The sequence below is a fragment of the Cavia porcellus genome, unplaced genomic scaffold (genome assembly GCF_034190915.1).
Source record: "Cavia porcellus strain 051 isolate PalLab524CR breed Dunkin Hartley unplaced genomic scaffold, mCavPor4.1 scaffold_1, whole genome shotgun sequence".
In the NCBI taxonomy this organism is placed as follows: Eukaryota; Metazoa; Chordata; class Mammalia; order Rodentia; family Caviidae; genus Cavia; species Cavia porcellus.
Genome location: NW_026947484.1, coordinates 190,833,817 through 190,851,374, shown reverse-complemented (window position 1 = coordinate 190,851,374; position 17,558 = coordinate 190,833,817). Strand labels below are relative to the sequence as shown.

At 43.7% G+C, this 17,558-nt stretch overlaps 1 protein-coding gene across 2 annotated transcripts in view; it reads left to right on the top strand.

Moving 5' to 3' along the window:
- Positions 1-14,053, top strand: part of Polr1e (RNA polymerase I subunit E) — a 28,862-nt gene extending 14,809 nt beyond the window's left edge. For both annotated transcript variants that reach the window (XM_063225319.1, XM_003470879.5), the window contains 8 exons: positions 1,031-1,089; positions 1,880-2,024; positions 4,172-4,279; positions 4,827-4,923; positions 5,664-5,797; positions 6,710-6,791; positions 7,542-7,673; positions 8,867-14,053. In XM_063225319.1, coding sequence (XP_063081389.1) covers positions 1,031-1,089; positions 1,880-2,024; positions 4,172-4,279; positions 4,827-4,923; positions 5,664-5,797; positions 6,710-6,791; positions 7,542-7,673; positions 8,867-9,023 — 914 coding nt within the window. In that variant the 3' untranslated portion in view covers positions 9,024-14,053. The remainder of the gene's footprint in view (positions 1-1,030; positions 1,090-1,879; positions 2,025-4,171; positions 4,280-4,826; positions 4,924-5,663; positions 5,798-6,709; positions 6,792-7,541; positions 7,674-8,866) is intronic.
- Positions 14,054-17,558: the final 3,505 nt, after the last annotated feature.

Sequence of the window (17,558 nt, the reverse complement as noted above, 5' to 3'; positions counted from 1 at the left end):
TAGTGGTTTATGTGAATTAGCACGCATGCATGCCTACACACACACATTAATCTTGGGTCTTTACTGTGTGCTTGTCAGTGTTCTAAACACTCCATTGGTTATTTCATACATCTTTTTTTTTTTTTTTTTACTTCATACATCCTGATACTCAGTTTTTATTGATGGTAAAACTGGCACAGATGTTAGATGCTTTTTTTTGTCTTTTTGAGACAGGGTCTTGCTGTGCAGTTCAGCCTGGCCTTGAGCTCACTGTGTAGCCCAGGCTGGTCTCGAACTCGAAAGGATCCGAGTGCTGGGATTACAGGCGTGAGCCACCACGCCCAGCTCCAGATGTTAGATGCTTTGGGAGTGCACTGCTGTTTCATACCTTCTAATATAAGGCCACTCCAAAGCTGTACTCTTGTCCACTAGATTGTTGAGTACTTAGTGGAAAGTTGGAGAGTACCATGTAAGAAATACACATTTCATATTAATGCCTGTTTTTAAGTTTGTTACCAGAAGAACAACACTATTTATGGAAAGAGTTGAAGGCTTGCTCTCTAACCCTGTCATTGCCTCTGCCTGGTGAATACACCTAAGGCAAGTCCTTTCCTCTAGAGGCCTCAGTTTTTCTTTTTCATACAATGAGGAGTTGGAACAGATGACTCCTTCATTTGACTCCTTATCTGTTCTGTTGTTCTGTTGTGTGCTACAGCTACATATTAAATGTTGACAGTATACATTCATGTTAGGCTCATGGAAGTTCTGTAAATTGGTTTTCTTAGATTACTTGCAAAAAAATAATTTTAAACACTATTAGTATTTGTAGACCTTACAGAGCCAATCATGGTGGCACATTCTTATAATTCTGGCTTCTCAGAGGCAGGAGGCTGAGGCAGGAAGAATGAAGTGAGCCCGTGAGTTTCAGCCTAGCCTAGCCTAGCCTAGCCTGGGGACATTGAGAACATGTCTTAAAAAATGAAACAAAAACTATGTATATCTGTGTATCTTACAGTTTGCTTCCCCCCGCTCTGTTTTTGTATTTTGATAGATGAATCAATTGAGAGTGAACCCATCTTGGAGAATCAGACCAAAACTTTCAGAGAAAAGGTGAGGAGGACAGAGTCACAGTGAGGGAGCTAAGGCGGTTCCTGCTGGCCTCACCTTGCTCCGTTAGTATAGAGGGCTGTTGACCTCCAGTCTCCTGGTGTGCCAGCTCCTTCACTCTTGAGCCTTTGGACAGTTGCCTTCTGCAGAGGCCTCCTGGTCTCACAAAACAGACTTGCTTCTGCCTTGGGCAACTGAATGTGGCTCTGTGCCAGAGTTTGGGACTTGCTCTCTGGGCTGATGAGATGTAGCCTAACACTTGCTTGCAGAATTTGGTCCAAGATTCAGAAAGTTTTGGTTGTGCCTGGAAACTTTTACATTAAAACACATTAAGCTTTGGGATTTTCAGTGTAGTAAGTTCCTACAAAGATCATTTCCAGGACGGCACATTGATCGACTCTTCAGTGCTGCCTGGAGCACTGCCTTGAGAAGAGCATGGGACTGCTCGGTTAGCAGTGTCTATTAGGGTGTGAGACGGGAGAGCGGTGAGCTGCGTGCCACAAATTTACCGATTGTAATTCTATAAGCATTTTCATTCTGCTGATGGAAAAGCTATTGATTTGTAAATGGCCCTATGTAAGTTTATAAAGTAAGTATGTCAAATTATTAATATCCTCTGATATGTGCAGCAGTCCTATGAAGTACAGTGTAGAGGTACAACAGGAATGACTCAACTTGCCTTAGAAGTGAGGTGACGATGGCCTGGGGAGCTAGAGTTTCCTTGTAGTTATATAGCTGGTGATAGCAGTGCTTGCCCAGACTGCCCCCACTCACAGATTTGCCTCTTGCACAGATGGATTCCTGCATTGAAGCCTTTGGTACCACCAAACAGAAACGCGCTCTGAACTCCAGGAGAATGAACAAAGTTGGCAGTGAATCTTTGAATCTCGCAGTAGCTAAAGCTGCAGATGAGATCATCCATGCAAAGGGTGTGGAAGGTAAGCAGCTGGGATTTGGCTAAGAATTGCCCTCAAAGAAAGCTTTTTCTTCCTTTGAGATCTTCGGCAGCATTGAGACTGAGGTGATGGAGTTAAGGCTGGATTCCTTCCTGTTTGCCGGGGGCCTTCTCAGGGAGTGTCAGGAAGCACTAAAGGGCACGCATGTGATGCTGCTCTCTGTGACTTAGAGTCAAGGGGAAAGAGACAGGCGTGGGAGCTGTTAGGCATCTGCCCTGTTCCTGATGACAAGGTTACCGGCTGCAGGGCACAGATCAAGGTGGAAGTCTCATGTCTTCTGTGAGTCCCAGAACCGTGAGTCAAAAAGGCTGATGCGATAGTGGCATTGAGCCTCCAGAGGCACTTTTTACTTTGGGGGTCAGTGAGTCTTTCTTTGGTCCTTGACAGTTTGCATATTTAATCATATTATTTTAAAATTGTTGTTCAAATACATTGAAAGAACATTTGCGAAAGTTTATTAAGAATGGAATTCTACACATTTAAAGGAAATCTTTCCATACTCGATAATTACTGTATATAAATGTTTTCTTTTAATACAATTACAATTTTATTTTTTAGGTCTGGGGATTTAGCTCAGCAGCATAAGCACCTGCCTTGCAAACAGGTGATTGTAAGTTCGATCCCCGGTACCAAAAAAAAGTAAAAACAAAACAAAACAAAAAAATTTTTATTTTTTGTCTTCTAGTACAGATCTACTGCTATATTTTTGTATTTTCCAAGTGATTAGCCAGTCATTCCCCAACTCCATCCTCAGGAGATTTAAAGTCATCTTCAGCATTTTACCACATTCTAAATGTTACTTGTGTTCTCTTTCTTGTTCTGACTGCCTAGTGCTGGACCAACACCTGGTGCTTGCCAGGCAGGTACTATGCCGTGTTAACTGGTTTCTTACCTCATAGGGCAGAGTGCCCCTCCATTTTCATTTTTTCAAAATGTACTGGTTGTTAAAGTATGCTTTTCGTTCCAGGTGATAGTAAGAATTATTTTGTCAAGTTCCTTTAAAAATCCAATTGGAAATAGCTGGGTATGGTTGTGTACATCTATAATCCCAGCACTTGGGAGACTGAGGCAGGAGGGTTGTTGTGAGTTCAAGGCCAGCCTGAATTTTGGGACCAGACCTTGTCTCAAAACAAAACAAAAATCCAATTAGGATTAATGTGGGAGGAGAATTAACATTTTTACAATATTGTGTTTTCCTACCTGGAAACATAGAAATAGGTCTCTCTATTTATTCAGATGTACTTTGTTTGTTTTTATTTTTGTAACTGAGGCTACAAAATTCAGTGATCCTGCTGCCTCAGCCTCCCCAGTGCTGGGATTACAAGCAAACTTCTGGCTTTTTTTTTTTTTTTTTTAAACAGAAGCTATGTAATTCAGGCTGGCCTTGATTCCACTATGTATCCCAGGCTGGCCTCAAGCTCATGATGATCCTCCTGTCTCAGCCTCCCAAGTGCTGAGACTGCAGGCATGTGGCGCCATGCCCAGCTAGATAGACATACTTTGAATGTCTAAGTAAAGTTTTTAAAATTTCGTTAAGTTTACTTTGAAGTATTAAAAGACATTAAATAGGAAAATAATTAAGCTACATTCCCAGTATTGGTCTATCAGGCCACTACTAGAACTTCTCTGTTTTCTTCTCCATTATCTTTATGTCTATTTAGTTCTTACATTGTTATTCTCATGGGTTGATTACAGTTTTTATATTCTGATTTTCTTCCGCTCATATGGGTGGTGAAATTTTTTGCCACTTAAGCCTTAAAGGCTGTTTTGAGTATCTTTCATTTCCTTTCATTTCTTGTTGTGTTGGGGACTGAACCAGGACCTCACACACGCTATCCAAGCGCTCTCCCACTGACGTACATTCCCAGCCCTCTCCCTTATACCTTCTTTCATATTGTACTGTAAATGTTTCTCAGCATGTCTGTCTCTCCCAGCTCCACTGTGAGGTACTTGCCTGTGCCGTATCTACTTCCTGTAGGTAGCAGTCCTCGAGGGTCAGCCCGGAGAGCAGTTTCGGGTACCGTGGCAAAGGCACTCAGATTCAGTGTTTCTAGGCCAATTGTGATCTTAACTGGGGAACCCGAAAGCACACAAGGTGATACTAACACTCCCTTCCTCTCTACTGAAAGCACTGGTCAGTGATGCCACCCAGGACGACATGCAGGATGACTCCCTCTACCTTCCTCCCTGCTACGCTGATGCAACCAAGCCTGAAGATGTGTATAAATTTGAAGACAGTATCCTTTTTGTGACAGAAAAGATGCCTTATTTCATGTTGTGATGTTTATGCAGCCAGACTTCCTAAAGGTGTCCTTCACCTTGTGACGGTCATAAAAACATCTAAACCTTTGCACTTGTCACTAGCTGACACCAGTCACCCCTGGGGTTCAGACCATCCCTTAGCAAAGCGCCTGGTGCCCACAGCTCAGCTCTGTGTGAGGCACTCTCCGCAAACAGTCACAATAAAATTTTTTTGAACTGGCTAAAGACCAGAGTCGAAGACAGATTGATTTTGTGAAAGGAAGAGCCGGAGCATAGAATTTTGATTCTCGATGGGCCTGGTTAGGTGAAAAGTGCCTCAGTAGCTTTCAGTATAAAGAGAAGGAATCAAGCCCTGGGCTAGAGTCTGAGATGCTGGTCCCTGCACTCTGCCCCGGTAGATTGTGTGAGCCCCTTCCCCTCTGTCAGCCGCATCTTCCCCATCTGAAATGAGGTCACTGTGAGATGAGCTAGCTTGTTGGATGTTTCCAATTTGGGGAGATGTTTTTCTTCACCTGAAACTAGTTCTGTCCCCTGCGGAATATGATGCTCTTAAGGCTCCATCTGAAGCTTTCAGGAAGGTCACATCAGAAGAGATACTGAAGATGATTGAAGAGAACAGGTACTCCTCTTTGGGCAGATGGGGAGTCCAGGGAGTGACATTGGGAAACAACAGGAATCAGACGTGAAGTGTGGGCCCTTAGGGTGTCAGTGAAGAAGTATCTGTAATGAGCCAGTGTTTTCTTGACCCTCGGTTCCCAAGAACTCGGGCAGGTTCAAGGGAGGGAGTTGACATCTGACTGTGTGGAACCTGCAGCTGCATCATTATTTTTTTGTTTTTTTTTTTATCAGTACCAGGGTTTGAACTCGTGACTGTGTGCTTGCAGGGCAGGCGCTTATGCCACTGAGCTAAATCCCCAGCCCCCCAATCATTGGTTTTTATAAATGAAGAAGCCAGGGCATAGAGACATAAAGAAACTTGGTCAAGCCACTAGCAGAGAGGGGACACAAACCCAGTCAGTTTGTCTCTGGAGCTTAGGCTTCTGACCATTAATGCAGCAGTGTATAAAGTCTGGCCTGCTGCCTATAAATAAAAGGCACAAAAGTAAAGTTTTACTGAAACACAGGACCATTTACTAACGTCAGTGGTGTCTCTGGCTGCTTTTGTACTACAGTACAGAGACAAGAGGGTCCAAGAGTTTGTATGTGCACAGAACCTAGCGCATGCTGTCTGGCTCTTCCTAGCCCCTGCCCTTCCGTGAGTGTGGCGGAAAGGAGGGGTCTCAGTGCTCACTGTGAGAGGGCGCGTCCTGACAGGACCTGTCTTAACCCTGGCGTATTCTTTTCTTTGTGTTGTTTCAGCCACTGCTGCTTTGTCATAGAAGCGTTGAAGTCCTTACCATCAAATGAGGAGAGCAGAGATCACCAGGCCCGGTGTATATGGTTTCTAGATACTCTCATCAGATTTCGAGCTCAGAAAGTGATAAAGCGGAAAAGTAAGCCCATAATAACATTTTATTGTAGTTGTTTCCAGTCTGTTGACAGTAATTTTAGATCAGTTCTAACAAGAGCAGAAAACAGATGTGTCTGCTTAATGTTAAACTCTGTTGCAGTGCGATCCTCACGGCACTGCTGATGGCTGGAGGACTCACCAGCTTCCGCTCTCCTTCTGCCTGCATCTCTGTTTCCTCTTCTGGAAACGCAGACAGGTTGGGTTGTGTGATTGCTCAGGAGTTTCCAGAGCTAAGTCACATTCACTACTTCTGTCTTAGGCAAAGTATAGTATCCAGGTCTAATAAAATGCAAATGCTAAGTGATTTAGAATAAACATCACTTATGCAGGAAGAAAAAAACTGGCTTTGTGGCAGGTTTGTGTTATGTGAGTTTTAGAAGACCGAGTCCATTTCTCATGGTAATCCCAAGGCCACTCTATGTGGTAGCAATAATCTACCAAGCATTACAAACCCAACAAGAGATGTGACTTTCGTCGCAGCTGTATTCAGTCATTGTTACCAAGACTGAGTGCCCAAGGGCCGGTATATGCTTGCAGTGTACTTTTATTTTCACATTCCAGTCGTCTTCCTCCTCTTCCTCTGCTTTCCTTTGCAGCCTAGGTTTTGTTCCTAGTGTCGCATGAATTCTCCGTCCTTACGTCTCACTGGAGTCTGTTCTTTCTGTCTTCATGGCCCCATCACAAACATTTCTTGTGCGTGTTTGAGCTGCATGCAGAAGCACAGCTGAGTATATTTTCTCTCTGCAGTGGCTGTTCTGGGTCTTGGGAATCTGCTTCTCTTGCTGTGTGGCTCTGCTCATTGTAGTGACCCATCTGTCAGCCTCTTCCAGCTCATGGGTAAGGCATGGCTCGAGGGTTTTTCAAGAAAATGATCAAACATGGCTTTGTGTTGCAGGTGCCCTGGGACCTGGAATCCCCCACATCATCAACACCAAACTGCTGAAGCACTTTACCTGCTTGACTTACAACAATGGCAGGTCAGGAGGGTAGATTTTGGGGGGTTTTGCCTGTGAAAAAGAAAGGTGTGGGGTGGAGATGAACAGCAGGGGACTGGTTTCAATTCCATCACCAGGGGTACACAGTGCTGAAGAAATTGCTGCCATTTGGCGGGTCCTGAGTCAGATGAACTGGAGACATGCTATGAATTAACATACTGTAACCTTGGGAAAGTTAATGTTATCTGTTAGGAATGTTAAAGGCTGTGAGAAGCCCTGAAATAAAGACTTATTTTACTTTATACACCTATTTTGAGGAGCTGCTCCTAATGTCCTGCAGAACTGGTGTCCTAGGGAAGGACAGTATCACAGAAAAGGGCAGTGCTGTGTGGTGACTTTGGGGACAGAACCCCACACGGCACCCGGGCTTCTTTCTGTCTCTTTGCTTATATGTGTTACTTGCTCCAGAATATACTTGGGAGAAGTAGTAGCAACTGAGTTTGGGGTGACTTCCTGACTACCCCGCTGAGAGGGCAGGGACAGACCAGGAGGGCCTTCACAGGGAAGGGTTCCAGCACTGCGGGGCATAGTATGTTGTCCACTTAGAGGAAATGCTGGGCTTAGCTCCCTGCTCACTCTGTACGAGTTGGGCACTTTGGAAGGAATAAATGATGTTGCTCAAATTCCTTTCCCTTTCCCCAAGTCAGGAAAACATTGAAGGCAGGAACAATAGATTTGGATGTTTTTGTTGTGTTCTTAGAATTTATTTTTTTATTGTTGCTGATTTTACAGTTTACGGAACTTAATTTCGAATTCTATGAAAGCAAAGATCACCGCATATGTGATCATACTTGCCTTGCACATAAGTGACTTCCAGATTGATCTGACAGTGTTACAGCGAGACTTGAAACTCAGTGAGAAAAGGTGAGTACACAGAACCACAAACTTCATGCAGGGTGCCTGATGTATTTCCTCTAGTACCACTAGGAAGCACAAGGTACCGCTGCAAGGCATGGGAATGTTTCACACGGGAAAATCATGGGGCCAGAGGACAGATTTTAGTGAGTGAATGTGTAGCTAGACCTTGAGGGTCTCTTTGTTTGCACCATACTAAATTTTTCCACGTTACCTCATTAATTTCTCTAAAAGACAATGGAATAATGTGAAGTCCAGAAAAATAGTGATTTCTCCTACTAAGAGGGAGTTGCTGGGCTTCAGAGCCTGAGCCTTTCCATAGCATTCTGGTAACAGCAGCCTCTGTTCTCTGAATTGCTGCCTCTACAGAGAGGAGTTCTGTGTGGTTCCAAGGGGTGAACTCTGGGCTGGGAGTACAGAACCCAGCTTCAGCTTAGCAGGCAGAGCCTTAAGAGTTGATAGAAGGGGCCCTTCAAGGCAAGGCAGAGCCACTGTTTACCAGGGATGCTGCATCTGCATTTGTCTGGCTGAATGGGAATAGCTGGTAGACAGCCTTTCCGGGGCCTTCCAGCCTTGCTAGCAGAGATTTGTGCAGGGTACAGCAGAGCCCCTCGGGATCCTTGCTTGGTGGATGGAAGGCATCTAGGGCCCCAGACTGTGCTCTTCAGGAGCCTCTACTTTACAGCAGTCACTGAAGGTGCTTCCGAGGGTTGTCTATAAACTTGCTGCCACACGCAGTGCACTTGAAAAACAAGTGGTCAGGAGTTAGGCCCTTTCAGATTTTACGGCAAGTGCTTAATCCTGGCTGTTTTATAGATTAATACAGGTAGTAAAGATAATTATTAACAAGATCTAGAGAACCTGGTTTTCCATCATCTGTATGGATGTTTTTTGGTGGTCTCTCAATATGTGTTTTTATTGTTCACGTGAATGCCTCCTCCCCAACCCCATATTGCAGATGGAATCCAGGGCCTTTACACTGAGCTACAGTGTGTGGGTATTTTCTGACAACAACACTTTAAGCTCTCTGTTAGCTTGGAGAGAGGAGAGGGTGGAAGCATCCTGCCTGCCCCTCTGCTGGGGGCTTGCTGCTGTTGGCCAGTTTTGGGATTCTGTCTTTACCTGCAGCATGAATATGCTGTTCCCTCTTGCAAACCTCCCTAAATGTACCTGTCCATCTGTCCTGCTTGTTTTTTTCCTAGAATGACTGAGATAGCGAAAGCCATGAGGTTGAAGATCTCTAAAAGAAAGGTATCACTGGCACCCGGCAGGGAAGAGGACCACAAGCTGGGTACTCTCTCCATCCCACTACCTCCAGCTCACAACTCAAACCAGCAGTCAAAGCGGAAGAAGATGTAACCCGATGTACGCTTTCCTAGCAGGCATTCTGGCCCTCATAGCTACTGCTTCAAAAGAAAACAAAAAGAGCTTTGCCTTAGGACATAAAGCCAGAAGCCGGCATTCCAATCATGCCTACTGTATGCTGAAGTGTAAGGTGCCAGCCAGACTGGACCTCACCTCCCTGTGGTGGGACTGTGATTGTGAGAAGTGGCAGATGGTTCTCATGTTCATGTGTGCGGGGATTGGGGACAGCAAGGTCTCGAAAGTCAGAGCCAAAAGATTTCACTAGGTGAACCCTGAGCCACATCTACTCAATGGTTTGTAAGAGTCTGGAGGGCCAGTCGGGGAGGTGTGAGGCGGCCCTGGCATGGCACGGTCTCCATTAAGACAATCCAGTTATCAACTGGGCATAACAAAACAAGAAGTGGAGGGAGTGAATTCAAACAACCTTCTTCCTGGCATGATGGGCCTTACTCCAGTTGGATTTTTTTGCTTCCACGAAACCAAACTGCAGCAGCCAGGAGGACTGCACTAAGAAATGTAGGGCACTGGCTGCGGCTGCTGCTTCCCAGTCCTCGAGGACCATGTGAATCGGAGTAAGACAACAAAGGGGATTTTAACAGACATGAGGTATAAGAATTAGCAGCAGCAGATATGGGACTTTTTTGTTTTCTGGTGTGTTTTTTTTTTTGTTTTGTTTTTATTGGTACCAAGGATCGAACTTACAACTGCCTGCTTGCAAGGCAGGCGCTTATGCTGCTGAGCTAAATCCCCAGCCCCTGGTGTTTTGTTTTTTAATAAAAGGATATCCTCAGTTTTTCTCACGAGAGACTAAGATAGAATACCTAAGCAAAGGAAAAAAACTACCCATTACTGCAAATGCATTCAGGGCCATTTTGGACACTGCAGTGATGCAAAAAGATTGCTTTAAAGCTTCAGTTTGACAAAATAGATACCGTTTATTTACTTTTGTTGACACTGTCACTGTGCTTTTACTTGACCTTTTATAAAAGTAACAAATGAATCCTAAGGCTTACTAAGACGGGTTAAGAGGGGCTGGGGATTTAGCTCAGTGGCATAAGCGCCTGCCTCAAAAGCAGGCAGTCGTGAGTTTGATCCCTGGTACCGGTAAAAACAAAAAAGCCAAAAAAAAAAAAAAAAAAAAAGACAGGTTGAGAACTAGTACATTTTGAATATGTAGCCTCATTTAAAACTTTGAGGAGAATTTCCATTTATAGACAACAATTATAATAACATAGAAAATATTGTAGACGAAGTGGAAGTGGCAATTTGACAGTAGATAAATAAAGTAATAAAACACATTTTATCTTAGTTACTATGTCTCTGTACTCAGTAGCTCAGATACAATATGGCTGAAATTTGAAAATACTAATTTGGAAACCAGTATTTGAAATGTTATACAATTGCTTATAAAAGCAGGGAATCTAATCTTCAACTGCAATGTCTGGTCCATAACAGGAGGAAAGTACAAGGAATCAAAAAGGTATTAAACACACAGGCAAAATAATATTTAAAATTTATTAGTTCATAAAAAGCAAAGGTTGTGCTTGAGGAACAGGCATTTCCAGGGACAGGAAGTCACATCAGGGGCTCTGAGCTATGGAGTCAGCTGGGAACCACCAGAAACTCTCGGGGAGAAGCAGTATCTATATGATATCAGCCAGGCCTTGAAGCCTACCTACTTCTCTGACCTCCCAGTGTTCTCTTCCTTCCACAGAGAAGGGAGTGAGCTGCTAAAAGAAACATAGACAGGTCTGGGTAATGCAGGCTGTCATCCCACATTCTGGGAGACTGGGCAACTAAGGTGAGCACCCACCCACCTGACAGGCACCACCAATGAGTGAGTAGCAAGCATGGAAAGAGATCTGGGCTCAGGAGGAGCACTGCCTAGACAACACCATGACCTGGTCACCTGGGAGTACCAGTGCTTCCAAGGGGCTGCCTCTAGGGAGGCACCAGGGGAGAAGGAACTGGGCAAGAGATCATTACTTCCATAAGCCTTCCAAAGCACATCTTTTTCCAAAAGATGTCCTGTGATACAAATTACAGACCATGAACTTTTGAAACTGCATGACTTACTAGCACCAAGAGGATGACTTTCTGATAATGATTCCCTGGCACCAGTCATCAATGTTTAAAATATCACTACCAACCAAGTATTTTATACTAATAACTGCAGCTACGTTTAAGATCATGGTACTCTTAATTTACTCCAGCCCTAAAGTAGGTAGCAGTACTGACGTAAAGCACTTTAGTGGCAAAAATATGCACGGTTATATCTGAAAGTTCTGACCACCATTTAGTACAAAGGGTGACAACTGACCTCCGAAATGCAACTCAGAGCCAGGTATGGTGGAGGAGGCCTGTGATCGCAGCATTCTGGATGCTGAGGAAGGAGAATCTCTACGAGTTTCAACATAGCCTGGACTACAAAATGATTTCAAAGCCAGCCCGACTTGTGCAAGGGTAACCTATCTCAAACCAAGCAAAACAAAACACCTAAATAAAATAAAAGAGATAATTCTATATATCAGTTGTTTCAGCTAGGCGAGGATACAATCTAATTCTCAAAAATCCAATTTTAGCTCAATCTGCCTCAAAATCTGAAGGTTACTTTCAGTGAGTGATGTTTGGCTCTAGGAGAGACTTGACAAAGGCTACAGAGTTGGTGACTAAGATACCAGGAATCCTTTGCCCTGTCACAGCTTCCTATAATGACAATGATGCCACTGCTTCCACTGGATTCTTGCAAAAACAGTCACAGAACAGGTGAAGGATTGTGATGTCTCCTGTCTTTGTTTTGTTGCCCAGAATTGCCTTGGGTATTCTAGCTCTCTTCTGGTTCCAGGGGAATTTTAGGAGTGATTTCTCTCAATATAGGATGTATGCTAAACGTAATTTGATTGGAATTTCATGAAATATAACAACTTTGGGAGAATAGACAGATTCATACTGTTTCTTCTTTTCCATGAGGAAGAAATGTCTTTCCATTTTCTGAAATCCTCTTTATTTTTTTAAGAGTACTGTACTTTCAAGGTATAGATTTTTTTTACTTCCTTTCTTAGACTGATTACTAAGTGTTTCATTTATGTGGATGTTATTGTGAGGGGTGTTGTTTCCCTTATTTCTCACTCAGTGAATTTGCTGTTTGTGTATAAGAATGCTATTGTTTTTAGGTGTTGATTCTGTATACAGCTATATAACTGATTTTGGATGTTACTTCTAGAAGTCTTTCAATGGAAATTTGGGGGTCTTCTAGGTAGAACATCATGTCATCTGCAAATAATGATAATTGACTTCTTCCTTTCCCACACTTTTTCATTTCTCTCTCTCCTTTAATTTCTCTAGCTAATATTTCCAGAACTGTATTTAACAGAATTGTTGATAGTGGAATCCTTGTCTTTTTCCTGATTTTAAGTCAAAGGTTTTCTTCTTTGGTCTCTGAGTAAGATGTTGACAATTGGTTTATCATTTATGGCTTTTATCAGATTGGGAATACACCATCTATGTGAATTTTCCAAGGGGATTTTACCATGAATTAATACTGGATTTTGTCAAAAGATTTTTCTGCATGTATTGAGATGACTATGTGATTCTTCAGCTTTGTTGATTTTGCATATTACATTTACTGATTTGTGGATGTTGAACCACCCTTTCATTCCTGGGATGAATTCCACTTGATTTTACTGTACAAACTTTTTGATAATTTGTTGCCTTATGTGTGCCAGTTTTGTACTGAGGATTTTTCCATCTATATTTATCAGAGAGATTGGCTTGTAATTCTCTTTTTTGGTTGTCATTCTCTGATGGTGGTATTAGGGTAAGCACAAGAACATGTGGCATGTGGACAATCAAGATGTGTAGATATCAAGGTGTGTAGATAAATTTGGGACTAAAATATCTATTGATGGAAGAAGAAACCATCCTGGTGAACAAAGGACTTTTCTTCCTTGTCAAGATAATTTCAATGACTTATGAGTATGTGCTCTGGCAGTGTTTTAGGCTGTGTCTTTCAAAAATGCACTTCTTAGACATTGGGAGACACAGCATACCATTATCTCAACATTGATTTTCCTTCCCCACCTACATAACACCATCAACCCAGAGGTAACCAGTGTGAATGGGTGGGGTTGTAAGGATGGGCACATGGCAGGCTTATGGGGATATGTGGCACTGGGTTGTTCCAAGACAGAGAGCAAAATAAGAGCCCCTGAAGATCTCTCAGCAGAGGAAAACTGAGCCCATGATGCCTGACAGATCAACTTTTCCCAAGTTCCCATCAATTCACCTCCTAACCAGCTCAGCCATGGGCCACTCCTGTTGCTAGGTTCTGGATCAAACACTGAACATTCCAGGCCAGCACTGTGCTCAGCCAACTAGTCATGCAGCCTTTTGTGATGGAGTGGGCTCATGCTGTGGGTCTTTTGATCCTCCTCTTGATTTCATGGAGAACTTTTCGTCCTCTTAGAAATTGGTTGGCAGTGCGCAGAGAAACACAGCTCATTGTCCAGCTTGCAGGACTCATTATTGAAAAGTGCCAACTGTTGGACAAACTTAGCCAGCTTCAGAAGGAACATGAAGCCTAAGAGACAACTCTCAAGGAGGTCTGCCTAGAAGAGGAGGCCAGGGCAGCCCAGCGTCGGAAGGCAGCCAACAAGAAGGTGTTGTTGTTGAAGAAGAGAGCCAAGATTCAAGGGCAGATATACCGCCTCCTCAAAGAATGAAAAGAAGACCAATCAGGATGTTTGAATAACAGCAATCAGAGACTAATGTCCCTGTAATTTGCAGTCCAAGGGCTATGAATTCCTGTGAGGAAAATAAGGGCTAAACACCAACTGCAAAATGTCTGACCTCAAGCAAAGGGAAACATAGGCTTTCCCCATTGCTTCTCTCATCATTTCACTCTTTACTTTTCCATTTAATTGGTATAAAAGTATGTCAAAATTCTAACCCAGTTGCATAGCTTTGCAAACTCCATCTGCACTGTTCCACTGGTGCCAGCTTAAATAAAGCACTCTTTTCAAAGATGTCTTGCCCTGTTTTTTGTTTTGTTTTGTTTTTAACATCTTGGGGCCTTGTTTTTGGGGTACAGAATGTTACTATAACTATTGTATAATTTAATATGTCTGCTCTCTGTTTGCAACAGACATACTAAATGTATCTGTCTGTCTGGCAGTCTTAATTAACTAGAGCTCATTTAAGGGGTACCACTTATATTACAAGATCCTTAAAAATGAGCATACAGCTTGTTTCTTAGTTAGATCTTACTTTCTTGGAATTATAGTATGTAAATTTCCTACAAACCTAAATTCAGAGACCAAAGTAATTCAAGATCTCGGCTACTCTACTCAATGTATCTGATGTTTATGGTATGAAGGAAAACAGAACCAGTAATTTATTTCACTCTCTCACATCCAGATTTCTCAACCTAGTTTCCTCTTGAGCTACTAACTTTGACCTACTGAGAAAACTAAACTTCCAGGCCCAAAGAAAAGGAAAAAAGCATGAAGAGAAAGACCAGCAGCAATGTATTATTTCATTAGTAGTATTATCACTGGCAATACTAGAGGGCAGTGTGAGGCAACACTGAAAGGCCAAAGTGCAAGTAAAAAATGAAATACCTTGCAGACACTGGGTGCCATTATGCATATACACGCCTGGTTAACTCAGTGGGTGTGACCTGACCTAGCTGCTAAACTCCTTGGCAGGGCAAATTGATTTGTATGAGAACCCTGCCCCAGTGTTTAAGAGTTATAATGAGAGTTGAAGGCTGCTTGTGTGCTAAGCAGTCTTGAAAGGCACAGTCCTGGCTGTCTGCACCATGGCCTGGGCTCCTCTCCTGCTCATACTTCTGGCTCACATCACAGGTCAGCAAGGATTTTCTGGCTGAGGCTGTGGAAGGCAGCATGGCTGCCTCTGTCTCCTGACCATCAGGTTCCTCATTTATTTTCAGGGGCCGAATCCCAGACTGTGGTGACTCAGGAATCTTCACTGTAAATCTCTCCTGGAGGGAGTCACTCTTACCTGTGCCTCCAGTACTGGGGCTGTCACAACGAGTCACCATGCTAGTTTGGTCCAACAAAAGCAAAACCAAACATCACAGTGGCTAATATATGGTACTAGCAACTGGATTTCTGGTGTCCCTGACAAGTTCTCAGGCTCCTTGCTTGAAGCCAAGGCTGCCCTCCCCAACACAGGAGCCCAGGCTGAACATGAGACCACCTATTACTGTACCTCAGTGATACACACCTATGGGGAAGTGAGACATAAACATCATTGTTCAGCTACAACTTGTGACTCTCATCACATCCTTACATCCAAATACAAAGACTAGAGTAGGAATCATTTCTGATGGCTGAGAGAGATACGAATCTTTGGGGACTAGAGAGAGGGCCATGGTAGGCAACCACTGCAGAGACCCAGTGAACTTCATCTTCACTAATTTTCATCCTTCTCCCATGATTTTCTCTGAGCAGAGGCCTGTACTGAGCAACTGATACAGTGCTATTCAGAACCTAGAAACTAGTTAATGAAAGGACATGACTTAGGAGATGGTAATATCTCCACTGGGTCTTTCCTTGGACCAGCTAAGGAGAAGTCTCTTCCACCAAGAATCTTTTCACAATCAGTAGCACAGGCCGCCACCCCAAGGGGGAGGAGAGAACTCCAAGGGGAGAACTAGAGAAGGGCTTATGCTCCTGAGACATGTCACTCATGAATGCAGTCAGAAATCCTGCATCAGAGAACAAGGAAAGGCTATAGCAGTTTGTAGTTTTTCTTATCTACGACCAGCAAATGTTAAGTGTCTTCTCATGGTGTATGTGAACCAGGAAGGATCTAAATGTTTCAGTTTCAAGTAACTGTTGTATAAAAATTTGATTTTGGACTCCGGGAGAACATGGCGGACAGACAACAGCAACTACCGGAAGCTCTCTGAAAGGCTCGGCTCAGAGGCCAGGAATGATGCGGACTAAGGAGACACAAACCAGTAGAGATATGCTCTGCTGACTCAGGAACGAACTGGGCTGAGAGAAACCAACTTAGAATACAGTCCTGGCGCTAAAATAGGAACAGAAAAGACTCGGTGTAGAGGCTGGACCCCGCGCCATTGGAAACCACGATTTGGGTTTCCCGCCGCCCGGCGGCTGGCTGCCTCCACAGCAGCTCGGCAAGGAGAGACGCGCAGAGCTCTGGGAACGGGAGTCTGCGAACGGAGTCGAAAACAGGACGGACAAGGAGGCGTACACGAAAACTGACTGGTGGCGAGGTGAGTGAGAAACTGACCCCCTACCACAGTTTGACTCCAGCGGAGGACTTTCTGGGCTCAGGCAGTCCTGTAAGAGCAGGGCGCGGTGGCAACTCCAGCCACACATTCCCCTCTCGGATGGGATTGGTGAAAAGTGCCTGGCCTGAGTGACGCTGCTGGCGGACTGGGTAGGCTGGCCTAACCCAGATCCCAGAGCCTGACGGTGGCCCGGAGGAGCCACTGACTCCCGCGTAGGCTGCCTCCTCCGCAACTCCCTGGTGCACAGCGGTGGGCGGGAACAACTAGCCAGCGCAATTTGATCAGGCTGCGGCTGACAGGCAGGGAAGCCGGGCCTCCTATGTAAGCTTGCATTTTATAAGGAACAGAAAATATGGGGAAGGGAAGCAACAAAAAAGGCTCCTCGGCCCCCAATCCTGAGAAACAGGCAATAGTGGACACTGCACCAATATACATTAAGCGCCATATAGAGAGCCTCATAGACCAATTCAGGAATGAAGTTATCAATGACCTGAAGCTAGAAGTATGCAGAATAGTTAGAGAAATGCTAAGCACCACCCAGGAAAAAAACAGATGGTGGAATGGAAGAACAGAAAAAGAGGGGAGAATTGCTTGATGGAGAAAACAGAGAAAGCATTGAGTATGTGAAGCAGGTTCAAAGGGACTATCAAGAAATTAAGAAGTCTATCCAAGACTGGCATAACAGCTTGAAAGAAACTAAGGACAGACTATCTGAACTGGAGGGCAGACTTGAAATATGGGAGAATGAAATGAAAAACTTCTTAAAAATAACAAAGAAACAAACAGCAATAATACAAAGACAAGAAGATGATAAGAGGAGCCATAACTTAAGGATTAAGAACATAAAAGAAGAAGTAGGGACACAAACAAGTGAACTACAAAAGCTACTCACAGAAATAATCCAGGAGAATTTTCCTAATTTAGCAAAAGGTAAAGATACTCAGATGTATGAGGCATACAGGACCCCAGCTACCTACAACCCTAACAGAGAAACACCCAGGCATATAATAATAAAAATTCCAGAAATTCAATACAAGAACAGAATATTAAAAGCTGTAAGAGACAAGAAACAGATCACTTACAAGGGAACACCCATCAGAATTACAGCAGATTTCTCTTCACAAACCATCAAATCACGAAGAGCATGGGGGGAAATAATTCAAGCTTTGAAAGATAATAATCTCCAGCCAAGATTGAGATATCCTGCACAACTGTCCCTGGAAATTGATGGAAAAACGAGGTGCTTC